The sequence below is a fragment of the Drosophila subobscura genome, chromosome O, assembly GCF_008121235.1.
Source record: "Drosophila subobscura isolate 14011-0131.10 chromosome O, UCBerk_Dsub_1.0, whole genome shotgun sequence".
Lineage (NCBI taxonomy): Eukaryota > Metazoa > Arthropoda > Insecta > Diptera > Drosophilidae > Drosophila > Drosophila subobscura.
In genome coordinates, this window is record NC_048533.1 from 5003070 (window position 1) to 5028589 (window position 25520).

Here is a 25520-nt window from a genome sequence, read left to right on the forward strand (position 1 = left end):
CGTCTTTTTTTATTTGTAATTTTAAAATTTCTTTTAATTTTTCTTCCTTTTCTTCACTGAAAATACGCGTTGGATATTTTTCCTTGAAATAAAAAAAATGGTTGCTTGGATTTAGCCTTCAACCCTGGAGTGGTTGGTTGACTGGTGTAGGCTCTACGAATTCACACAGAATCAAATTTAATGGTAAAAGGGGTTGTGTGTGTGTGGAGGGGAAAACAACACTTTGGGCTTTCTGTTTATCCATGGTGTAAGGGGAGGGAGTGTTTACTTGTCATCTGAAAGAACAGAATTTAAACGTATTAATTGCAATTGATATTTTTAAGTGAATATGTAGATGAATGGCTTACCTTCATCTTCATCGTCATCATCACCCTCGCCATCTTCTCCGTCTTCATCGTCGAACGTCTCCTCTTCGTTGTCGTCGTTATCTTCCTCGTCTTCTGGCTCCACCTCAATATCAGGTACTAGGTAATACTGCAGTGGATTTGGCCAAAGATCATCCTTTATCAGCTCTGCAATTTCATCGTTGACGGGATCGGTATTATCCGAGAACCAATCAAAGAAGGTCTTGTATTCGGAATTGCGTTTCTTCTTGTTTCCATAGGGTTTCGTCAGCAGCTGTTTCAGCAGATTCTTGCCCTCCTTCCAGTTAATAGGAGTGCTAGTCGACGCGGGCCAGTCCGAGCCGTTCTCTGAAGCAGCTAGAAAAGTAAAATAAAACTAAAGTTTTACACACATTTAACAGATTTTAAGAGCTGCTATCTTACCCGCTGAGTTCAAATGGAACTCTTTGGTGAGCACCTTGTTCTCAAAGTATGGGTTCTCGTCAAAATGGAAATTGATACGATAGCCAGATTTGATATCTTCGAATTCCTCAACCTCCAGCTTGCTTAGGGCATGCAAGCATTCCTCCTCCTCTTCGTCCAGAATGCCAGATACTTGTGGGTGGTTGATGAACTGTTATGGGTAGATAGAGAAAGAGAGTTTAGTTTATTGAGTTGATTTTTAGCACAAGACCGGGGATCTTATCATTCTACAGCACATAGTAAATGTGCTTCGCAATCGATAACGATAGCCGAACAAGTCTCCCCTACTGGCGCCATTTCACCGAAAGTACGCAATTTTTATATAATTTGCAGAGTAGTCGTTTTAATGGGAAAACAGCTTTATCGCAAGTAAATAAACAAGAGCTGCATCAATAAAGTGAGCTTATTTTTCTAGCAGACGACAGGCAGACACATCTATCGATACACACACTCGCACCCACACGCTCGCGCAGAAAAAGAGCGGTGCGGCGGCTGCGATGGCGGCGGCATCAAAAGATGAAGAAAAAAAATTGCCTGAATAGAGACAAATTTTGATGGACCCTCAAACAGGGGGGAAGAATCAATTACATTTTCTGTATATTCTGCAGCATCAGCTTTGCCGCCACTTAACACTTGAGGACCGAAATTTGGCTGCTAACATGGAAACGCATACCATGCAACTAATGGCAGGGTGCCGGAAGATGTGATGGGATTAGGACTGGACTTACCGATGTCACCCAGAAGTTTGGCACCCTCTTTACGAGCTCGCTCCTCTTCTCATAGCATGGCTTGCGGAGTTTGTTGTATTTCTGCTCCACCTTGAGGATTTCCTCGCTGGCCTTCTCGTTTAGCGCATCAATCTCGTTTTGGCAGGCATCGATTAACTCCAATGCCTCAGACTCCTCCTCATTTGTGCCGGCAGATCCGTCAACGGCGGCTCCATCCAGTTTTGGTCGCTTTGGCACGCTCGACATTCTGATTGTTTTTTTAGTGTGTGTGTGGGTCTAGGTATGCGGGTGGGTGATACTTGTGCAATTACAAGTAATTTTAAATTGTAAAACAATTCAGCAAAACGGCGGTACAGTCGACGAGCAGAAGCGGATTTTTTGCGTTTGCGGCAGAACTGTAAAAGCGTATCGATGTTAGTGGATGGGAAACCATCGATGCCACTGTCGATAGTATCGCTCGTACAATTTTGTGGACACTTGGAGCATCGCAACGCATCGCAGGATATAGATACTCAGGACTAAAAATGCAGCAGCTTTACTTTTTTATTTTCTACCATATTTTTGAAATTAGTTCACAAATTGCAAATGGAAATAACGATATATCGATGGTTTGAACATATCTTTTCACATATCGAATAAAAGTATTCAAATGTGAGCTCTTTCGTTTTGCAACACCAGCAAATTACATTCGCGTTTTCCGCCCTTTACAACACGCGTAGAGAATATTTGATGCCGACGTGAAGGAGCTGGAGATTAATTTTATAATTTTATACATAAATCGTTTTTAAAAACATTAAAAACATGGCCACGGCTGAAGCTCAAGTCAATGTGAATCGGAATTTGCAAAAGCAGGACCTGAGGAATTTGGTAAGCATGCGAAAATGACAATCTTCTGGTAGTCTGTTTTTTTCCCGTGTGTGAAAGTGTACGCGTCGTCATTATTGTGCCGCTTCCACTGAAAACAGCGGGGTGCGGAGGCGGCAGGACGCGCCCAGATATCTTTGTATGAAAAAACAAGAATTTCTTAACGCAGACACATCTATATAACTTTAAACACTTAAGTTAGTGTCTCTGCTGCTGACAACATTTTGTTGTTTCTCACATCCACGGGGGTGAGGGTACACACGAAAAATGCAGCACGTGGCGTTAGTTTCTGGGCTGGTGCGGATTTTCAGGGTTTTTTTTGCCTCGGCATCTGGCATAGACATAAAGCGGAAATGTATCAAATTGTTGTGCTGTTTTGCCGAAACAGAGCCGCTCATTTGTGGCCACCAGTCTATCTGATGCAATACAAATGCCACTCTAACCTCAAAATGTACGGCTTTCCCATACACACACACACACGAACACGCACATTACACATTCTCGTGCGTATACTACGAGAAGTTTAAGAGTACCGAGGGGGTGGATAAATACGATAAGACCATCCCCCAGCAGGCAACTCCATTCATTGATCATTATTTTATCTACGGTGTATACCTTTTGCAGGAAGTCAGCAACCTTACACCTCTGTCGCCCGAGGTGATCTCGCGCCAGGCGACCATCAACATTGGCACAATCGGACATGTCGCGCACGGAAAATCCACCGTAGTCAAAGCCATATCCGGCGTACAGACGGTCCGATTTAAAAACGAATTGGAGCGCAACATTACAATTAAGCTCGGTGAGTGGGGGGTAAATGGAACATGTGATGATGATGATTTGATGAAGATATATTTATGTATACATACTGTAAATCAATAACCTAAACATAGTTAGAGCTAAACCTTATGTATCAATGTAAATGGCTTAAGCATTTGCACACTCTCTGGAGTGTGCGATCCCTTCTGATCTCCTGTGGGATCTTAAGTCTCTTAAGTACACTGACGACGGCACACCCGCGTTGGAAGCCGCCAACTGCTGCTGCTGCTCCTCCTGCTGTTGCCGCGAGTTATTGCTGTTCCTTCAATTAGTTTTGTTTTAAAATGTCGCTGGCTTGCAACGATGTGTAAATGGGATCAAAAAGCGTTCTGTAAATGATTATTAACCTTTTTGTAATTGTGTAATTTGTATACTTAAATTGCTGGATTAGCAGGCAGTGCGCCCCTTCCAAGGTGTGTCGTCGCCTTTCTGTAGATAGAAAGAGTAAAAAAGAAAGTTGTACTAAAAGATAGTTGCATCTTCTTGTTGGGAATCTCTCACTACTTCTCTTTCTCTATTTCTGTATGCTTTAGTCTCTTGCAATGATTGAATGTTTATTATGATTGATTCACTGATAATCCAGCAATTTAATTAATTGCAAATCTTTTTCTTCTTTTTCCCGTTTTTCGTTTGCGCCAACCACACGCCGCGACCCACAAAAATCACAAAAATCAAAACAAAAATGTCCGAAACAAACAAAAAATTTTCACTTTGCAGAACGCTTAAGCGAAAAGAAAATCCCACTACTTTTGAAATCCAAGGTCCAGCGACAGAAATACGAAATCAAGCAACAAAAGCAGCTGCGCCTTCTTGCCGAGCGGCGAAAGGAGTGGGCGACAAAGTCAGCAGCCCATGCGCTGCCCCCCGCGGAAGCAACACGCATTAGTCGTCGCAGCACCAGCCAAACCTCATTGAGTCCCAGCCACAGCAGCGGCTATGGCAGCATCGTCAGCTGCGATGAAACCGATCAATTATCACAGTTTTCGGCTGGCCCCCTGGAAGTGAACGATCTCAAGCGACGACGTAGCGGCGGTGCCCGAACACCCACACCATCGGCCAAAAGGAGCAAGAACAACGATGGACGGGCGATGAAGAAGCTACCGAGGGGCGAGTACATTGTGGAGAGGATCGAGCACGTGGAGGTGGTCCAGTGTCGTCCCGTTTTCTATGTCAAATGGCAGGGCTACGATGAGAGCGCCAACACATGGGAATCGTACGACAATCTGTCGGATTGTGCCGAAATGGAACATTTTGTTGAGCGTATGCTGCAGCTGCATCAGGTTTATGTAGCCCACATCACTGGGGAACTGGAGACACAGCTCGCCAACATACCGCCGAATAAAGATATACAAAGTATGAGCATTATCGAGATTGATGCCTATGATCCGCTTGAGCTGCAGATTGATATCATATTGCTTGCGCAGCTCCGTGCCGCTTCTAGTCGGAGCCTGCGGCAACCCGAGCGAATCGGGCAGCGTGCCCTGCGCCGCATGCAGATTAGCCGGTGTTACTTTGATCGTCGCAAGCAGCTGCATGAATTGCTGCGGTTTGAGCAGCAAATGAATAGAGTGGAGCTGCCGTCACCGCCCATACGAGTGGAAAACAATTGGGATCTGGATACGATTGACAGCGGTTTCAAGTACATACAAAAGAACATCATTGGAGCAGGGGTACCCAAGCCACAGGCTGGACTTGTGGGCTGCAAGTGCCATGAGAGCGCAGAAAGTTGCACCGCCTCTTCTATGTGTTGTGGAAGAATGGCTGGCGAAATCTTTGCTTACGAGCGTAGCACCGGGCGTCTGCGGCTCCGGCCAGGCAGTGCCATCTATGAGTGCAATAGCCGATGTTCCTGCGATGAAAGCTGCACCAATCGTCTCGTACAGAAAGGGCGACAGCATCCGCTTGTGCTCTTCAAAACAAGCAACGGAAGGGGCTGGGGTGTCCGCACACCCCAGGCTCTGAAAAAGGGAGAGTTTGTCTGCGAATATATCGGAGAGATTATCACCTGCGACGAGGCTAATGAGCGTGGGAAGGCCTATGACGACAATGGGCGTACCTATCTGTTTGATCTGGACTACAATACATCGCTGGATAGCGAGTATACTGTGGATGCGGCCAACTATGGCAACATATCACATTTTATCAATCATTCGTGCGATCCCAATCTGGCTGTGTTCCCTTGCTGGATCGAGCACTTGAACATGGCTCTGCCCCACCTGGTCTTCTTCACCATTCGTCCGATCAAGGCGGGGGAGGAGCTCAGCTTTGACTACATTCGAGCGGACAATGAGGATGTGCCCTATGAGAATATATCCACGGCTGCGCGAGTTCAGTGTCGATGTGGGGCGGCCAATTGCCGGAAGGTCTTGTTTTAAGTTCCAATTCTCGATGCCAGCATTTGATTATTTTTTTTTTTTGCTGTTGCTGCACTGCCATATGATGCAACAAATTATTATCATTACAAGCCTCAATCGTTAGAATATAGTTCCAGTCTTGTGGAATAATTTGTTTGCTTCCATGTTAAGTTTGAGACTTTATTTAACGAGAGATCAGACATTTTTGTATTGTAATTATTAATTATTATTGACTTCACATTTTCACTGAAAATACTCCATATAATATTTAGGATTTAATTAATATTTTTGTCCAAATGTCACACATAAATTAAATGAAATGAATAAAGACAATTTAATTTATAATGATTTTGGGGCATAAGTAATACGGTTCTAAGGCTGAGAGGTTTCTAACGATGGAACTGCTTGTGGAACTCATTTTGTGTGCATTTTATTTCGATATGTTTTCCAGGTTATGCCAATGCCAAAATTTACAAGTGCGACAATCCCAAGTGCCCGCGACCGGCCAGCTTTGTGTCGGATGCCTCGAGCAAGGATGACAGCTTGCCCTGTACACGACCCGCATGCTCTGGCAATTTCAGACTGGTGCGGCATGTGAGTTTTGTGGATTGCCCCGGTCACGACATTCTTATGGCCACCATGTTGAACGGTGCCGCTGTAATGGACGCCGCACTGCTGCTCATTGCTGGTAAGTCTATCAGTCAACAAATATCTTCTAGCTTGAACTAACTTTCTGTTTCCCTTTCCTTTTATAGGCAATGAATCCTGCCCACAACCGCAAACCTCTGAGCATTTGGCTGCCATTGAGATCATGAAACTGAAACAGATCTTGATATTGCAAAATAAAATCGATCTGATCAAGGAGAGCCAGGCGAAGGAGCAGTACGAGGAGATCACCAAGTTTGTCCAGGGCACCGTTGCCGAGGGCGCGCCGATTATACCCATTTCGGCCCAGCTCAAATACAACATTGACGTGCTCTGTGAATATATTGTGAACAAGATTCCTGTGCCGCAGCGGGACTTTAATGCGCCGCCACGTCTGATTGTCATCCGTTCCTTCGATGTAAACAAGCCGGGCTGTGAGGTGCAGGACCTGAAGGGTGGCGTCGCCGGTGGCTCCATTCTGAGCGGTGTGCTGAAGGTGGGCCAGGAGATCGAAGTGCGTCCCGGTGTGGTGACCAAGGACAGCGATGGCAACATCACCTGCCGCCCCATATTCTCGCGCATCGTTTCGCTCTTTGCCGAACAGAACGAACTGCAGTATGCCGTGCCCGGTGGTTTGATCGGTGTCGGCACCAAAATCGATCCCACGCTCTGTCGTGCCGATCGTTTGGTCGGCCAGGTGCTGGGTGCCGTCGGACAGCTGCCCGACATCTATCAGGAGCTGGAAATTTCATACTACCTGCTGCGTCGCCTGCTCGGCGTACGCACGGACGGTGACAAGAAGGGTGCACGTGTCGAGAAGCTGCAGAAGAACGAGATCCTGCTGGTCAACATCGGATCGCTCAGCACTGGCGGTCGCATCTCGGCCACCAAGGGGGATTTGGCCAAGATTGTGCTCACAACCCCGGTGTGTACCGAGAAGGGAGAGAAGATTGCACTCAGCAGACGTGTGGAGAACCATTGGCGGTAAGTACAAGGCCATCAGCAATCCATAAACAATTCCAATCTAATGGCATGCTCTCTTCTTACAGTTTGATTGGATGGGGTCAGATCTTTGGAGGGAAGACAATTAATCCCGTTCTGGACAGTCAGCCGAAATAGAAATAGATTAAGGACCCCCACAGCCCAGCCCGATTCCGATCCCGATTGGTTCTCCAAGCCGTAGCAGTGGCAGCAGTAGCAGCATCATCTTTATTATCCCCCGAAAGCGTCTTTTGTGTCCTGCTCCTCCTTGGTCTCCCCTTCCTTCCGCCGACGCCAACGTGTCCTTTGATCAAACAAAAAGCAAACTACATACATAACTTAATTTATTGAATTTTGTTGTATGTACATAAACCACACAAATTTCGCTTGCGAGTGTTTTGCAAACCCCATAGAAGAATCAGGCATTACAAAAACTAATAGGTTATACCATATACATATTATATAAAAAGTAACTAAATGGCAAAATCTGATGCATCGTAAAATTGTTTTTATGATTTAAATACAAAAAAAGGAAAATGAAACGAAACAAAAGAAAACCACAACAAATTGTATTTGCATTTTTTACAATTAAAACCATGAGAATGACTTCTTATTATGGGAAATTAATGAGATTTTGCATTTTAGAAGAAACAGGGTGAAAGGCGCTTCTGTCCTGCAGTTGATGTTATCTACCCAACGCTGGAAAGTAGGCAACATGACGGGGAAATTCCTTCAATCGAAAACACTCTTTAAATATTTCATTATAGACCAATTTATTTTTCCACGTTTTTTTAGTTCAATTAAATTTAAATAGTTACAATACGATTTTTTGTTCAATAACACATTGATACTCGTAATATTTTGTATTTGGTTTTTTTTGTTAAGCAATTATTCGTTCAGAAAATGTTATGCCATCGAAACATTTGATGCACATCGATAATTAATCAATGATTAATCGCACGTTATCGACATTATTTTCAGTGTTGAATAATTTTGAAACGTTTTTATTTTTTGGTTTTCGAATTTGGTAAATTTGTTTTAACTATCTCCACACACTAGTTTTAATTATAATTTATTTTTTTGTTTCATTATTCATTTTGTAATTGTAAACTACATTTTACCAAGTATATTTTTTTATTTCGTTTTTTAGTTTAATATTTTTGGTTTCTTGAGATTTTTCATCAATAGTAAATATAGCTTAATGAATAAAAATTCGTACTTAGCCGTGATGTACATATGTTCTTTTTTGTTGTTGTTGTTCATTGAATAGTTTTTTTTTAACTAAATTTTGATAAATGACTCGTCACTAATAAGTTATATTTTGAAAAAACGTTTGATTCCATTGATTATTTTGTAATACTATTGAGTAATTTCTGGTAATACTTTTAATTTCCTTTTTTTGTTAAATTAAAGACCCACCCAAACACTGTGGCATTGGGAGGGACACACGATTGCGTTGTGGTCAGTACACGCTTTGAGCATTTCATAACAGAGTTTGTTTTTTACCATTTTCGTTAAGTATATATCCGAAACTAAACAACATATTGTACATTCTTAAAGATATATGTATATCTATTTGTTTTGAGCATCCATTGAACACAATTCAGTTTTTGTCAGACCAAAAGTCCCCGTCGGATCCGAGATCGCATTTACAACCAAAAAACTAGAACAAAAATCACATTGTCATGTGTTTTTTTGTCCAAAAGTTCAATATAATTAAATAATTAACTGAAAAAATTACATATAAACTAAAGAAAATCAAAAACTATTTCAATATACATATATTCTCTCTCTCTATTCTCTGGTAATCTTTGGCTTTCCATATATTTTGTAAGCTTTCGACTAATTGCTGGCATAACTAACTCCGGGCTTAGTATCTCTTTGTTGTTTTTGAGTATGATTACGACTAGTTTTTTGTTTTTATTTTCTTGTAATTTGATTAAATCAAACAATATATTTTTTTTTTATTATCTGAGCAACCTAGTGCCGTGCCGTGCCACCTATCTCTGCCTCTCACTGCTGTTTGGGGGACGTGTGGCGCTACTATCTATCAAATATTTTTGGGTGACTCTATCGGTAGCATTAGACGACGACTGACTGGCTGCCTTGGGGTCGTTAAGAGCTCCGCCGCCTTCTGAATGAATAAAGGAGAGTTAAAATTAAATGATTCTTTAGCCAAGAAGTCCTTCGTTATCGATAAAGAAACCGTCTAATGTCTAAATACGACTTTTGGAAACAATTTTTGTTTTACTTACTTATCTATACACTCAATTATGTTCATTTTATATATGGTACATTCATTTGGGAGTTACTTTATATTTTATGGAAAAAAACGAACAATTATAGAAATATTTACCATGGAGTGCGGCGTGTGAGGAAGAACTTTAGGGGCTTAGGTTATTGGCATGTGATGTCAAAATATGTACCTATATTCCCTATATTCCTTTTGTTTGTATAAGTTTAAGTTGAAGCTTATCCTACAGTTCTTTTGAGGGGGTGTGCAGCAATCAGGGAGCGGGGTAGATACCTTCAATGTTGGTCAGATTCCATAGTTATAAAAAAGTTACCATACATTACATAGAATAGATATTACATATACAAATACATATATAATAATTATTGACATTTAACGATTGGCAGATGGCAGTTATGTTTGACATCTTCTTTTCATCCTTACATCATACAATTATGATTCAAATGCATATACGCCAAGTATTCAACAGTTCCTCTAATCCATTAATCCATAATGGGTGTATCCATTGATTATAATTGATTTCCCTTCCTAATGGTATCATATACAGTGTTTTTTCTTCAATTACATACATACAGAGATATACAGGAGGTGTGTTGTGTGGTGCATAACAAACACGCAAATTTACATGCCGCTGATTGGTTAGTGTAATCTTCAGGGATAGCATATCTAAACAGTCAGTGAATCTACATATTCAATGCCATAACTATTCCGTAAATATACAATAATATTCGTTCCTTTTTTTTGAGCATTAGACTTAAATTACATTTCGTGTTTCTGTCTCTTATATACAAGTGATCTCTTTCAATATTTTGCAGCAACAAATACGTTGACATCTAACTCTTAGCTTTACTCTTTTGGATTTTTGGGGTATTCTTTCTTTTTCTTTTGTAGCCTATATTTTCTTTAGGATGCACACTCTTCTGGCCCAAGGGGGCACCTTAAAGAAAATGGCTTAAATCTCATTCGTTGACATCCTCGTCCGATGAGCTGGCAGCGGGAATCGTTGAGAACTGCCACGGCTCGCGATTGTTATTTTTGCTGACAGATCTGCAGGGGAAGAACATGAACTATAAACAACTGAAATGTCTTTGCCATGGCCTTGTTGGATCACTCACCCATGCTTTTTGGCATTGCTGGGCAGCGTCTGCGAACTCCGATAGTAACTGTCGTGCGGCTCCTCTTTCGTCTCCTCAAGCGATTTACGCTGCAGCGTCATGGTCTCTTGCGGAGAGGCTGAAGAACCGCCGCCGCTCATTTCCGCATCCAGATAGTATTTGGCACTCTGCGCAATCTTGCAGTTCTCGCACTCGCTCAGATAGTCATCGTCTAGGCTGGTGTCGTTGGGCAAGAAGTGCTCCTTGGGATTTAAACAGTTCTTCGAGGTGGTGCAAACGGGCAATTGCTTGCTCGGTGTTGTCGATGCCGATCGCCCGCCGCTGGAGCTGCTCTTGGGCGCCGCCAGCGGATAGTTGGGCATCTGGCAATGGGCTATGGCCAGACTCGTACTCGTACTCGTACTGGTACTCGTGCTCGTTCCGGTTCCCGTGTCGCGCTTTACACGCAATATCTTTGGCAGTGTTGTGCTTTTGGTTGCAGCAGCGGCAGCGGCAGTCGCTGTTGTGGCATTGTTGTTCTCCACGGGCGGTATGCTGATCACCGATGGCACCTTGCTGACCACGCTGTTGATGGTGCTGTTTAGCGACACCTTGCCGCTGATGTGCTTGGGCAGGGTGTAGGTCACATGATTGGCCAACGGATAGAATGTGCTCGAATTGATCTTGCCACTGGCCAGCAGCAGCTTCTCCCCGGTGCCGGCCGCGTTGGGACTTGCCGGCGGCAGTGTCAATGTGGGTGTGGTTTGCTCTTTCCGATGAACACTCGAGCTGGCGGTTGACTTGCTTAGCGTGTAAATGGTGGCCACGCTGTTGTTGTTGCACGTCGAGGAGGAGGAGGAGGATGTAGGGGCCGCCGCCGTGATTGTTTTGGCGACTGTTGAGCTTTTTAAATTCGTTAGGCTTTTGTAGAGTTTCGGTGGTAAAGTTGGATTGCTTTGATCGTGATGTTGCTGCTGCTGCCTCTGCTGTTGTTGTTGGTTAAAGAAATGTTGCTGCTGTTTCTGTGTCAAACTCAAGTAGGCATCAACCTGCAAGTATACATAGGATTAGCTTTCGGCAGCCAAAGCAATTCTCAGATCGGGGAATGGAATCAACAGCCAATCAAAGTGTCTCTCAAATTTCATTTCTTTCGGATTTCATTCACCGCTCTGCAAGCTAATCTCTCACAATGATGGGATTACTTACATTTCGAACTCACCTTTCGATTCAAGTAGGCGGTGGAGAGCACATCGGCAGCGCCACCGCCACCGCTGCTGGATGCACTACGTCCGGCTGCACTGCCGCTGCCGTTTGAGCTACGCCCACGCTGCTCCCCCGAATTGCTGGACGATGAGGAACGCTTCTGGACGCGCCCCAAAACGATGGGCGGTGCGGACACATCCTCGGCGTGCTGCAGCGGTGGCGGTGGAATTATAGCCGAGACATTCACACCACCACTGGACCCACCCGAGCTGCCGCTGACATGTGGATGATGGTGAGTCTGCGTCTCATCGCCCACTTGTTTGGAGATTGTGGTTATCTTTGGCTCATGCCCGCATGCTGAGCCCCCTCCGCGCTTGAGCGTGCCACCGCCTGCAGCCGTTATGAGATCCTGTGCATGTTGCTGCAGATTCGTCGAGGACTTGGCCCGCTGGCCGTATGCCAGAGTGGCAGCATGCCGGACACTGCCACCGCCGCCCACAGCAGCCCCGGGCGACAGGGAGCATGTGGGGCTGGAATTGCTGCTCGAGTTGCTGAACAGCTTGCCGGCGCCACTCAGAAAAGCATTGGCATTGGCCGTGCTGCCCATATAGGACATGGGCACATGCTGGATGGGGCACTGGCACATCGGCTTCTTGCTGGCCTTGGTGGCTGCCACCTCACTGCTGTTGCTGCTCTTGGGCTTGCTGCTGCTGCTGCTGCTGACATTCACCTGCAGCGGATCGGCCACGGCAAAGTATCGCGGAATAGTGCGATGATAGCGACGAGAGCTCGAGGGCGTCTTATTGCTCGATGCGGACACCAGACTGAGCTGTTGCTGCTGTTGTTGTTGCTGCTGCTGTGCCTTAAGCGTCGCATGCAACGGCAGCTGTGTGGCCTGATCCGATGTGCTGCAGGCAGGCGCCGATGAAATGGTTGCTATTTCTAAAGGCTGCAATATCTCCATTGCCGGGGCGGACATGGCAGCTGCCAGCATCTGTTGATGGTGCTGCTGCTGTTGTTGCTGTTGTTGCTGATGCTGCAGCACTTGGGCATGCGTGGGCGTGGCCATAAGTTCGCTGCTGGCGGGCAGGGAATGATAGCTGGCTGCACTGGCACTGGCATTGATCTCTACATCGGCCACCGTGAGATACTGCTGCTGTTGCGTTTGCTGCTGCTGCTGCTGCTGTTGGGGCAACTGATGGAGCAGCTCCTGGGAGCCGCGTGGCGTTGTCCTGCGTGACGCACTGTAGGAAGCAGAGCTACTGGTGGCCGCTGCTGTAGTCACGCTGGCGCTGATGTTCAAGTGACAGTTTTTGTAGCTGCACTCGCTGCTGCCGCCCCCACTTTGCTTGGGCATTGTCTGAAGGCAAATGGAACCATTGCTGACCTGAGCCTGAGCTTGAGCCAGTTGTTGCTGTTGCTGCTGCTGTTGGTGTTGCTGTTGCAGCTGCAATTGCTGCTGCTGTTGCTGATGTTGCAGCTGCAACTGCTGCTGGTGGTGCTGCTGTTGCTGCTGTTGTTCGAGACTGTGCTGCTGCTCGCTCTGAAGGCTATACGGCGGCTGGTGATTCTCGCCAGTGGCTATGGTGGTCACGCCCCCGCTATTGATATTGATGTTGATCAGATTCGTGGTGCTCTGTGTGTACTGGTTCGACTGCGGCAGAACAGAGCCACCATTGGCTGCTGCTGCTGCAGCGGCGGCGGCAGCCATCTGATGGGCATGCTGCGGATGTGGCACCAACTGTTGGGTATACTGCGGGGCATGATGCTGTTGCGGCTGAGTGTGCAGCTGGAGCGTATGTTGCTGGAGATGTGCCTGGTGGGCTTGGAGCGCTTGCTGTTGTTGTTGCTGTAGCTGCTGCTGCTGGCTGACGCTCGCGACGGCACGCTGAGAACTCGCGGGCAGGCTGACCACGCACTGGGCACTCAGCGCCTCTGCCTGGGAGATGGCCACTGCCTCCTCATATGGAGGAGGTGCCTCGCCGCGCGGAAAGTGCGGCTTCCACAGCGGATAGTGGGTGGCTGCTCCCCCATACGAGTAATCGATGGCACTCAGATTCCCCTCCATGTAGCCCATGTTGCCAGCAATGTATCTGAAAGGAACAACAGGGAAATGCTTTAACTGTCTAGTGGGGACTAGCTGGGGGCTGTTTAATGACTCACCCAATGCTACCCACAATGCTGCGCTGATCCTCGGCATTCTGGCGATTCTCTCGTGCCCGCATCTTACGCTGCCTCAACCGATTGACCAGGAAGAAGAGCAAGGACAGAGAGAGCGTGGCCGTGATGCCACTGGCCACCAGTCAAATGCCAAAGTCTGTGCTCCCATCGCTGAACTGATCATCCAGGCAGATCACCTCGCAGCAGTTGTTGCCGCTGCCCACCGTCTGGAAGGACTTGCACTTGCTGAACGCCTCGCACAGCACCATCTTGCAGGCCTTGGGCAGCCCGCTGTCGCAGATGCACAGCCGGCAGGAGTCCGGCCCGGGCATATAGTGCATGCCCGTCTCGTATAGCTTGCCATTGTAGTCACGGCAGTGTCCGCCGGGTATGAGGCTGGAGCTCACCGCGTTACCATCTGTGGAAACGATAACTTGAGTTTTTCGTTGTCGTGTGGAGTTTTTTGGATGCATATTTTAAAGCATATTTATGGGGGACTTTGCAGATGTTGAGAACTCTGATCTTTTGGCATTTCTTGTATTATTTCATGTTCTAGAAACTTCTTCCAGAACCTCCTCTGAAGAACCGTTATAAGTTAACAAGAGCAACCCTGATTATTCCAGAAGCTCGAGTATGTCGCTTGTAATTTACAGTTACCACAAACCCAAGTACGTGTGTACTCGTTTGCACACACACACACACCTGCATATAATCGCACACTCGATGATGCTGGGGCCTGAATTCTTTATTTTGACACACTTGACCAACTTTTCGCTGATTTAACATTGTGCCACCAAAAACACGTACACAACCACACAAACACACACGAATACAATTACAAATGCATAGACAAAGTGCAGCAGGTGCTGGATGAGCGACAGGGACGGAGAGGAATCTGCACAGCTGCATAAACCAACAGTGAAAGTGAGGGAGAGAGAGAGAGAGAGAGACTATGATATTTATCACTTGAATGAAATTAAATGCAAACGCAGAACATTTTCGACATCATTTAAATGCTAAACAGCAAAAGGAAATTCAAATTAAAAACAAATACACACAAATGTGTGCATACAGTACATACACAACGCCGCCACATATGCGTGTGCTGCATGACAACGGCGGGGAGGGACTCAGGTCCCGAGGCGACCATACCGAAAGCGAATTTCTGGCCAGGAAACGCACGAACGAAAATGGCAAACAGGCGTGCGTTCCGCCCCCGCCCCCGCACCAAAAAAAAGAAGAGAAAAAAATGTTGCCTTTTATGCGAGAGTTTCCAAGTGAAATTTGCTGTGTGCATGTGTGTGAATGATAAATACATACACAAGCAACATACACACCCAGTCCAGCCTCCCGCCCGCCCCCAACACCAACACAAAAGTACACACCCATACACGAACAGGAGCCAGGGTGTACATGCAAAAAATAAACACCATACACACAAACAACCCACCCACCCACACGAACATACATACATATATTAATACATGTATATGTATGTACAGAAGCAAAGCAAAATTTTGCAGGCCACTTCCTTCGTATTGCCATTTCCATTTCCCCACCCCCAAGAACCGTTATGCCCCCTTTTCACAGGAGTTTCTGCTGCTGCTGCTGCTCTGCCTATGCTCTACTGAGAAAAAGAGCGAACCGAAGCGCAGCATGTGCCGTGGTATTGGTATACATACGTGTATATGTATGTGTGTGCCCCGTGTCCCATAAATTGTGAACTCTGTGGCCATGGACCATATTTCCAATTTTTGTAGAAGGAGCCAACCCAATCGAAATTGATTTTGCATGAAAGACCTTGTTTTCGCTTCTAAGGAGTTTTACACATTTCGCACTATTCAAATGTTATACATTTTCGCCATTTTCATTATCTTTGCTCCTCGGCCAGGACATGGGGCTGATTTTTGCAGGTGTATGTGTGTGTGTACCAAATTTTTCACACCAGTTTTCCCCACTAGCTTTTTACCTTTGGCATTTCCGATGAACGCAAGCAATGCCAAAAAATACATATTGCACCCGGATAATTCGCACTTATAGCCGCACAATCAATTAAAGCTTGTTAATTGCCAGATAACTTTTTATTCAATATTTTCAACAGTTTTTTTTACGAAACTTCGAGCCGACCAGTGTGACCGCGGATTTACTGATAAATTATACCATCCGACCCCCGGAATTATACCTTTTCATATTCCGAAAATGCCGCAAAAATACTAAGGAAAACCCACTTAACGCCCGTGTTAAAGTTCTTTTATGTTGATTGGAAATTACATTCCACGATTTTGATGTTCGGCTCAATATTGCGACCTAGTTAGAGCTTTCAGAACTAAATATATAATTTTATACGATGAATGCATAAAATGGCTTCAAGATTGGTTATTTTTAATGACTCCTTCTAATGGGATAACCCATAAAATAAGGTTTAAAAATAAACGGTCAATGTGAAAATACATTTTCTTAAATTTTAACTACACAGTAACTACTCATGAACTACATACATACAACAAAGATTTGGAATATGGGTATTTGTACACCCTAATTTCCCAAACTACTTATGGAAGATCTCACTCTATGTAATATACTCTTTGTATTGAAATTTAAATATTGTTGAATAGGTTTTTTTTAGATAAAGAGCACCCCTCAAAAACAGGGTGCCTAAACTATCGACAAACATATATATATCGGTATTTACCAGTTCCAGGGCTACAGCGGAACTTGTATAAAGTGAACATTAATTTTAAAGTTGAAACGGTTGGAAAATGTACCAATGGTAAGAAAAATAAAGCTGCTGCAGAAAATAGCATAACAAGTGGCTTTCATGTTCTATGTTACTGTAAACCTTTTATTGTAGTGATCGATAGATTCAATTAATGGCATCGAAACGGCACATCTGATCGATTACTGTAAAAGCAGACGAAACCCGCTATCGAAAATGCAAAAGAAAACAAAAGACAAATTTAAAATTTAAAAAAATTGAGAAGAATTGACTTATTGAAATAATCCTCAGCTCTACCACTTTACTCATGAATTCCGCTGGTAGTTTAATTCAATTAAATGCAAACTGTACTCATTAATTTTGTCATGCAACTCCCCAAGAACCGTACAATGTCAAGCTCAAAGGGCCCTGCGAAAAAAATCAACAACAAGAGTTTAGCCGCCGTAAACAACACGCACACGAAATAATTGACGAATTGCTGAAAGGCGGCGATTAAATTGCAGTTTAAATGAAATGCAGGTAATTTGCAACTTTCATTTATTCACTGGGAAAATTTGGCCAACTCGAATTTGATGTTTTGATGTCATGACTTCCATGTGTCCCACTGTGTCGCGCACTCTTTGACCATCACGCGAGGCTGTCGGACGTCCTGTACGGCTTCGAAAATGGACAACGCCACGGCGTCAGCTTTGAAGGGGGTCGGGCGTAATCATAGCAACTATGTGATACCCGGACTTTACGATCTCTCCACGGAAGACACCAACTGGGTGCTGACATCGTCCTTTATCATATTCACAATGCAAACGGGCTTTGGCATGTTGGAGTCGGGCTGTGTGTCCATCAAGAACGAGGTCAACATCATGATGAAGAACGTGATCGATATTGTGCTCGGCGGTTTTACCTATTGGCTCTTTGGCTATGGCATGAGCTTCGGCCGTGGACCGCTCTCCAATCCGTTTATAGCCATTGGAGACTTTCTGCTGGATCCTCCCGTTGGCGATGCCCTAATGGGTCAAATATTTGCTGCTTTCCTGTTCCAGCTCTCGTTTGCCACCACGGCCACGACCATTGTGAGTGGCGCAATGGCAGAGCGGTACGTTATACGTTCCTCGAGCCATCAGACATAAAATATTCAAAGACTTTCCATTCCAGTTGTAACTTTAAGGCATACTGCCTGTTCTCGTTTCTGAACACGGCCGTTTATTGCATTCCCGCTGGCTGGGTGTGGGGAGAGCATGGATTTCTCAATAAACTGGGCGCCGTGGATATTGCCGGCAGCGGACCCGTGCATTTGATTGGTGGCGCCTCGGCGTTTGCCTCGGCCGCCATGCTGGGTCCGCGTCTGGGCCGATACTCCGAGGGTTTTGATCCTCTGCCGCTGGGCAATCCAGTCAACGCCTGCATGGGCCTGTTTGTGCTCTGGTGGGGCTGGCTGGCCTTCAATTCGGGCAGCACTTATGGTGTCAGTGGCGCCAAGTGGCAGTATGCAGCGCGAGCGGCCGTAATGACAATGATGGGCTCCTTTGGCGGTGGCTTTACCAGCTCCATGTAAGCAAAACATAAATCCAAGGCCATTGCTCAAGTCTTTTTCTCTCCACAGCTACTCCTTTTGGCGGCACGACGGTGGCATGGACATCATGGATCTCATTAATGGAGTGCTCGGTTCGCTGGTGTCCATCACGGCTGGCTGCTTCTTGTATCGCGCGTGGGAGGCCTTGATAATTGGGGCCATCGGTTCGCTGCTCTGTGTGCTGGCCATGCCCCTGTTCGATCGCATGGGCGTGGACGATCCGGTGGGTGCGAGTGCAGTGCATGGCGTCTGTGGCATCTGGGGTGTCATCGCCGTGGGACTCTTTGCCGACAACCCCATACCGCTGGACACAACCAACGGACGCATGGGTCTGTTCAAGGGCGGTGGCTGGTACTTGCTGGGCATTCAGACCCTTTCGGTTCTCTGTCTCGCCTCCTGGGGCATTTGTTCAACCTTTCTGCTGCTCTATGTGATCAACAAGATCATACCCATACGCATGGATCCGCATGAGGAGCTGCTGGGCGCCGATCTCACCGAGCATCGCATACGTCACAGTCAAATTGGTCTGTCGCGTGCCATCTCCGCCCTGGCGCCCATTAAAGTTGATCTCAAGAACATAGCTGGGGTCCAGCCAATTGGCATTAATCCGGGACACGAGCGCAGCATCGACCAACTGCGTGCCGCCGATGATAAGCTCTATCAGTGGCAATCCTACCTGGAGCAGGTGAGCAACCCGCGGATAACACGACACAAGCTGACCGCTAATTCGGACATCACCTTCAAACCCAAGTCGCCGGTCAAGCCACCGGGCAATGTCTTTAGCCGCAGACCACTCACCAGAGAGGGCATCATCAGCGAGGGCTTCTATCGTCCCAACAACAACGAGTTGCCCGTAATTGGAGCTACTATATCCCATAAGTTGGACAAGGATCCAAACTTTGCTTGGGTTGATTAGTGAAATGCATCGAAGTGTAGGAATAATAATTCCAACAAATAAAGCCACAGACATACTACGTAGGACACGCTGTTGTAGAGACTTCAATTATACTTATCATGAGACAACAATTATGTTTTAGTTCTGAGTTGAGTAGATCTCTGGACCATAATTGAAATCAAATTTAATTTTCTTTTAGATCGTTGCCATAAAATGACTGCACCTTAAATGAAAGTATTTTTTGCATGACATTTTCTTGGATTTCTGCAGCCAGTTTTAGAGCCCACTTTATTGTCCAACTCTTGAGGCTCATTCTCTGCCCTGATTTGAACACTCTCTAGGAATTGCCGCCGAAGTAGCTCTAGTGGTTTTTTATACCCGGTACTCGAAGAGTAAATAGGGTATATTGTATTTGTGCACATAACGGTTGTATGTAACGCACAGAAGGAAACGTCTCCGACCCCATAAAGTATATATATTCTTGATCAGCATCAATAGCCGAGTCGATTGAGCCATGTCTGTCTGTCCGTCTGTCCGTCCGTCTTGTTGAGCGCCTGGATCTCAGAGACCATAAAAGCTAGAGCCACCAAATTTTGCATCCAGACTTCTGTATGCTCACACTGTTACAAGTGTATTTCAAAAATGAGCCACGCCCTCTTCCGCCCCCGCAAAAGGGCGAAAACAATTTTAAAGATAAAAGAAAACTAAAAACGCCATTCCGTAGGGAATGACCATATCTATCTGATCACCAAATTGGGATCCGATTGGATCATTATTATGGCCACAATGAAGAAATTAAGTTGCAGTGGCTAAACCCACCCTGTCCAGCAGCTTTTGTTGCTTTTACACATTCTCTCATTCACACTCTGCTTCGCGCAGTGGCAGAGGCCTCTTCCCCTGACACGTCTCTGACTCATCTTCTTCCGCGACTCTGCCGCTGCCTCTGCCCTGACTCTGCAGTGTGTGTCTCTAGGGGAGGGTGGCGAGCTAAAGGAGCGTGTTGGCGTGAGTAGTGTTGTTGATGTAGATGACAGATGAAGAGAAAATGTAAAATTTGACAAATAACCGCTAAGTTGCAGATGTAGTACTGAGTACCGGGTATAAGAGTTGTGACGCGGCTTAAGACGCGTCTCACAACGTTCCTCCTCGTTTTTAAGTTGTTCTTACAACGATTTTTGAACCTAATGATCGTCTCGTGCAAAGTACAAAATTCCTGTTGCAAAGCAAATTTCTTATCTGCCCAAATAATGTCCCAGATCTCATCGGGTACATATGTTTTATCCACAGATAATTATTAAGTACTGCGCTCCCCCCACTAAGCCACCAGTCTGACTGTCACCAGTCTGTTTTAATATGCATAAAGCAAGCACAGCACGTCATTTACCAGATAAGATAGTTCTTGTCAACAGCACAAATATTTATCCAATTTACAGTGGGACAAAATCATTGAAACTAAAGGAACAACACGAATAAATACAATCGGTAATGGTAGATGTATGTTTTGCAATTCTCAAATTAATTTATTGAATTCAAGTATAGGCAAATATTATTGTTTTGTTGGGTGATCGATCGATGATAATTTATAATAATATAATATATATTATTTATGGAGCTCTGTGTGTGGGTTGGTTTTGGTTCCATTATGATAGGTGTTTGTTGTGTTATTATAATATGATCCTCGAAGAAGCAGTTGTCGTTTGTGTTTCGGTTTCATACTTATCGAATTTCTAATTTAGAATCCAGATTTATAAAACTCTTCCCCGAGTTCTTGTTCTTGTTGAGGAAGAGTGAGAACTGATGTAGTTTTGGATGGTTGAGAAAGTGGGGGGTGTGACGTTATTTGGTGTTGGATTGTTTGAGAATGGTTTAGTCGACCTCCTCGATGGTGGGGCCAGCACCGCCGGTACCGGCACCGGGAGCACCAGCTCCAGCGGCACCAGGAGCACCGGGCATACCGCCGGGCATGCCACCGGGAGCACCTCCAGCGCTCTGGTACAGCTTGGTGATTATTGGGTTGCAGACACCCTCGAGCTCCTTCTGACGGTGCTCGTACTCCTCCTTATCGGCCAGCTGGTTGGCATCCAGCCACTTGATGGTCTCGTTGCACTTGTCCAGGATGACGGTGCGGTCAGAGTCGGCAATCTTGGTCTTCAGATTGTCCTCGTCGAGGGTGGCCTTCATGTTGAAGCAGTACGACTCGAGGGCGTTCTTGGCGGAGATGGTCTCCTTCTGCTTCTCATCCTCGTTGCGGTACTTCTCGGCCTCGTTGACCATGCGCTCGATATCCTCCTTGGAGAGACGACCCTTGTCGTTGGTGATGGTGATCTTGTTCTCCTTGTTGGTGGAACGCTCCAGGGCAGTGACGTTCAGGATGCCGTTGGCATCGATATCGAAGGTGACCTCGATCTGGGGCACGCCGCGAGGTGCTGGGGGAATGCCCGACAGCTCGAACTTGCCCAAGAGATTGTTGTCCTTGGTCATGGCACGCTCGCCCTCGAACACCTGGATGAGCACACCGGGCTGGTTGTCCGAGTAGGTGGTGAAGGTCTGGGTCTGCTTGGTTGGGATGGTGGTGTTGCGCTTGATCAGCACGCTCATCACACCGCCGGCGGTCTCGATACCCAGAGACAGTGGGGTGACGTCGAGCAGCAGGAGATCCTGCACCTCCTGCGACTTGTCGCCGTGCAAGATGGCGGCCTGGACGGCGGCACCATAGGCAACAGCCTCATCGGGATTGATCGACTTGTTCAGCTCCTTGCCGTTGAACAGATCCTGGAGCAGACGCTGCACCTTGGGAATACGGGTGGAGCCACCGACCAGCACAATGTCGTGGATGGCCGACTTGTCCAGCTTGGCGTCACGCAGAGCCTTCTCCACGGGGTCCATGGTGCTGCGGAACAAATCAGCGTTCAGCTCCTCGAAACGGGCACGAGTGATCGAGGTGTAGAAATCGGTACCCTCGAACAGAGAGTCGATCTCAATGCTGGCCTGGGTGGACGACGAGAGGGTACGCTTTGCGCGCTCGCAGGCGGTGCGCAGACGACGAAGAGCACGCTTGTTGGTGGTCAGGTCCTTCTTGTGCTTGCGCTTGAACTCCTGCACAAAGTGGGTCACTAGACGGTTGTCGAAATCCTCACCACCAAGATGGGTATCACCGGCCGTAGATTTGACCTCGAAGATGCCGTCATCGATCGACAGAATGGACACATCGAAGGTACCGCCACCCAGATCGAAAATGAGCACGTTGCGCTCTCCAACAGCCTTCTTGTCCAGGCCATAGGCGATAGCAGCGGCCGTGGGCTCGTTGATGATACGCAGCACATTCAATCCGGCAATGGTACCGGCGTCCTTGGTCGCCTGACGCTGCGAGTCGTTGAAGTAAGCTGGCACAGTGATGACGGCATTGGTCACCGTCTTGCCCAGGTACGCCTCGGCGGTCTCCTTCATTTTGGTCAACACCATGGAGGAGATCTCCTCGGGGAAGAAGGTCTTCTTCTCATCCTTGTACGTAACCTCAATCTTGGGCTTGCCATCTACACTGACGACATCGAAGGGCCAGTGCTTCATGTCACCCTGCACAGCAGAGTCCTCGAATTTGCGACCAATCAGACGCTTGGCATCGAAGATCGTTTGCGTTGGGTTCATCGCCACCTGGTTCTTGGCGGCATCACCAATCAAACGCTCCGTATCCGTGAAGGCAACATAAGATGGTGTGGTACGATTACCCTGGTCGTTGGCAATGATCTCGACCTTGCCATGCTGGAACACACCCACGCAAGAGTAGGTTGTGCCCAAATCAATACCAACAGCAGGTGCTTTAGACATCTGTAATAAATAATGCAAAAACAATTGATTAGTTTCCAATTTTCCTGCTACAAATTCGTTCAAATTATTTGAATGTAAATTAAACTGACATTGAGCAGTTATTCCAAGATCAGCTGTTCCGACACAAAGTAATTGCTACTGGCACTGGGGAGCATTGACCTCCTCGTATAGCCGAGCTGTAATGTCACTTTCACCCCTTGAACAATTGCCTCATCCGGGACACATCAATTTCATGGGTTACTGCAGCACCAAATGCAGTGGAAGGCAAACTTCAATCGAATCGAATGATTTATGACAACACTTTCGTACAAGTAAATAACTCTGTTCCAAAGTATCAAGAGGAAAGGGTCATAAAACGTGCTATAGCGAACGTGGCCAGCTTTAGAACAAAAAGTTCCTATGCGTCGTAGTAAAAGCGTAATCGCATTTCGCCATTTACAGCGGCCATTTCATTTTTGCGCTGCCTTTTATGTTTGTATTTCTCATGAGGCTTAAACTGGTTGCCAGCCCAATGTCGGAGTCATAGCCGAGTTTGGTGAAACACAATAGCAATGACTAATGCCGAGTTTGAAAACGGGGAAGATCAATGTTGAAGCGATAAACATGGCGGCTGATCAGCAGCAGCTGCCATTATTTTTCTTTGAAATGGGAAAGAAAAAAAAAACCGCATGGACAAAGACGAAGATTCTGGAAAACAAGCTGCGAAACAGGCAAACACACACGTGCAGGCACACAAACACATAGGGGAGTATGTACATGTGACCACGCTGTGGCCGAAGTATTCTGAAGGGGTGAGTATGCAACGCGTTGAAACGAGACAACTATAGTGTCGAGGGCGCGCAAAGAGCATTTTTTTTTTTTCATATTTGTATTGGTGTTACCCTCTTAAAACACACACACACGCAAATGTATAAATGTATGTACTTTGGATGCCGGTTAGCAACGTGTGTTTAATTTTAGCTAAATTATATCAAATCCCGCATAAAGTATAAATTTATGGTGTCAAAAACTATTTTTATCCCATCCGTGTTTATTGAATGGAACTGACTCATCCGTCTGGGAGGGAAAAAGCATGTTTCCAAATGTTACGTATGGTATGCATGTGTGTGCGCGCGTGCGAGAAGCCGCACACATTTTTCACTGGAATATTCCAGCAAAGAACAATAGCACTTTGAATTTAATGGGCAATTGCGATGAGTAACTTTGGCATTGATTTATTTGATAAAACAGCAGTAAAATGCAATGTAGGCGCTGGATGACGCAAGTTTATTTGTCTATTCCTGGCATATTGTATGGATATATGCATGTACGTGTGCATGTGTGTGTGTGCGCGCGCGTGCATGGGAGAATGAAGCGGCACATTTCCCCAATGGAATATTCCAGAAGAGCACAGTCACTTTTTGTATAAATAAGCAATTACAGAAATTAACTATACTTTCGTACTATCTGATTAATTACTCATCAAAATGCACACGAAAATCTGTGCGTGTATGTACGCGTAAGAGAATTGGAGCAATATCGTTTACTATGCAAGTATTGATTGAATATGAAAACGAGGTGCATGAGCGGATCAATAAACTACGTTATTATACTATATGCACATTACCGAGAGCGAGAAACACGTGGTTAACTTGTTTTTCTTTTCTAACAACCATACGCAAATTAAATAGAAATCACTTTTTGTTTCATAAATACGTGAATTAGCACTTACCTTTGTGTGTTTTGTTTAGTTAAAACGTACTAAAATATGTATAATCGTCTAATTGCTACTTCACTTTTGTCCTACTTAATCTTTCTGTCGAGCTAGACACTCAGACGTTCGATCAAACTGGCGGTTTTTTAGGAATAAAAAATCTGGCGAATGAAACCATATATATATATATTCTGGAAAATTTGATCCAAGTGTGACCGCGGCGTCTTCGGTCAAATATACCGACTGACCCTCGGAAATATACCAAAATATACTGTATCATTTTCGAATATACTGTAAATATACCGCAAACCTAAAATCATTTTCATCGACTTTGAGATTCTATTTAATATTACCAGCTAGTTAGGACTCTTAGCTTTAAAAATGTAATTGTATCCGATTTATCAATAAATTCTCCACAAGAATGGCTTATTTTCATGACTTCTCTTTACTGGATTGATTGCAAAATAAGGGAAAAAATAAAAGGGTGAACCAACAAAAATGGCTCGAAATGTTCCGTGAGTTTGAATGGATCGCTACGTATTTGACAATTTGTTGCTGGCCAACCGGCCGGTATAGTATAGTATGGCATTACTATACCCTATTTCCATAAATTGATCTTAAAATTTAATTTGCAAAGCTTTTCTCAAACGTTGATAATGACATTATCTTAAACTGTTTTTAACCTTTTCATATGCCTTCCATGTATATACATATGTATATCGATCTAGGAACATTTTCGGTGGCTTACCAATACACATAGAATGTTTTTGCATTCATTGGAGCCAGAGATTTCCAAAATTTATTTAATTCGATGATATCCATCCCTCCAAGAGTAGTAAATGCTGCTTATTCCGTGCCAAGTGTTGAGAAACAGTGCTGCTCACTTTTCGCAGCATGTTTCTGGTCCAAACAAACT

The 25520-nt window shown here is 45.4% G+C and overlaps 6 protein-coding genes across 9 annotated transcripts; 2 read left to right on the forward strand and 4 right to left on the reverse strand.

Moving 5' to 3' along the window:
- Positions 1-6: 6 nt before the first annotated feature.
- On the reverse strand, positions 7-18519 carry LOC117896525 (protein SET). 3 transcript variants are annotated; one of them, XM_034804896.1, is made up of 5 exons: positions 18515-18519; positions 1535-1810; positions 768-957; positions 348-701; positions 48-275 (listed from the first exon to the last, which is right to left on the reverse strand). In XM_034804896.1, the coding sequence occupies exons 2-5, from the start codon at positions 1778-1780 to the stop codon at positions 265-267; spliced, it is 801 nt and encodes a 266-aa protein (XP_034660787.1). In that variant the 5' UTR covers positions 1781-1810; positions 18515-18519; the 3' UTR covers positions 48-264. The 3 variants fall into 3 exon arrangements, with proteins under 3 accessions (XP_034660788.1, XP_034660787.1, XP_034660786.1); XM_034804897.1 differs by lacking the exon at positions 18515-18519 and having other exon boundaries at positions 7-275; positions 348-698; positions 1535-1924; XM_034804895.1 differs by lacking the exon at positions 18515-18519 and having other exon boundaries at positions 1535-1923.
- On the forward strand, positions 2197-7751 carry LOC117896517 (eukaryotic translation initiation factor 2 subunit 3). 2 transcript variants are annotated; one of them, XM_034804886.1, is made up of 5 exons: positions 2336-2401; positions 3023-3197; positions 6020-6256; positions 6324-7197; positions 7263-7751. In XM_034804886.1, exons 1-5 carry the CDS (start codon positions 2336-2338, stop codon positions 7330-7332), a joined length of 1422 nt encoding a protein of 473 aa, XP_034660777.1. In that variant the 3' UTR covers positions 7333-7751. The 2 variants fall into 2 exon arrangements, with proteins under 2 accessions (XP_034660776.1, XP_034660777.1); XM_034804885.1 differs by lacking the exons at positions 6020-6256; positions 6324-7197; positions 7263-7751 and adding an exon at positions 3932-5622 and having other exon boundaries at positions 2197-2401.
- Positions 8056-13994, reverse strand: LOC117896515 (la-related protein Larp4B). Its single transcript, XM_034804883.1, has 4 exons — positions 13909-13994; positions 11762-13838; positions 10564-11591; positions 8056-10495 (listed from the first exon to the last, which is right to left on the reverse strand). The coding sequence occupies exons 1-4, from the start codon at positions 13968-13970 to the stop codon at positions 10408-10410; spliced, it is 3255 nt and encodes a 1084-aa protein (XP_034660774.1). The 5' UTR covers positions 13971-13994; the 3' UTR covers positions 8056-10407.
- Positions 14027-16033, reverse strand: LOC117896528. Its single transcript, XM_034804899.1, has 2 exons — positions 15875-16033; positions 14027-14323 (listed from the first exon to the last, which is right to left on the reverse strand). The coding sequence occupies exons 1-2, from the start codon at positions 15915-15917 to the stop codon at positions 14049-14051; spliced, it is 318 nt and encodes a 105-aa protein (XP_034660790.1). The 5' UTR covers positions 15918-16033; the 3' UTR covers positions 14027-14048.
- Positions 16852-19169, forward strand: LOC117896520 (putative ammonium transporter 2). Its single transcript, XM_034804888.1, has 3 exons — positions 16852-17714; positions 17774-18169; positions 18222-19169. Exons 1-3 carry the CDS (start codon positions 17287-17289, stop codon positions 19105-19107), a joined length of 1710 nt encoding a protein of 569 aa, XP_034660779.1. The 5' UTR covers positions 16852-17286; the 3' UTR covers positions 19108-19169.
- A 1726-nt stretch (positions 19170-20895) lies between these two features.
- Positions 20896-24779, reverse strand: LOC117896516 (heat shock 70 kDa protein cognate 4). Its single transcript, XM_034804884.1, has 2 exons — positions 24623-24779; positions 20896-22911 (listed from the first exon to the last, which is right to left on the reverse strand). The coding sequence occupies exon 2, from the start codon at positions 22909-22911 to the stop codon at positions 20953-20955; it is 1959 nt and encodes a 652-aa protein (XP_034660775.1). The 5' UTR covers positions 24623-24779; the 3' UTR covers positions 20896-20952.
- Between the last annotated feature and the right edge of the window lie 741 nt (positions 24780-25520).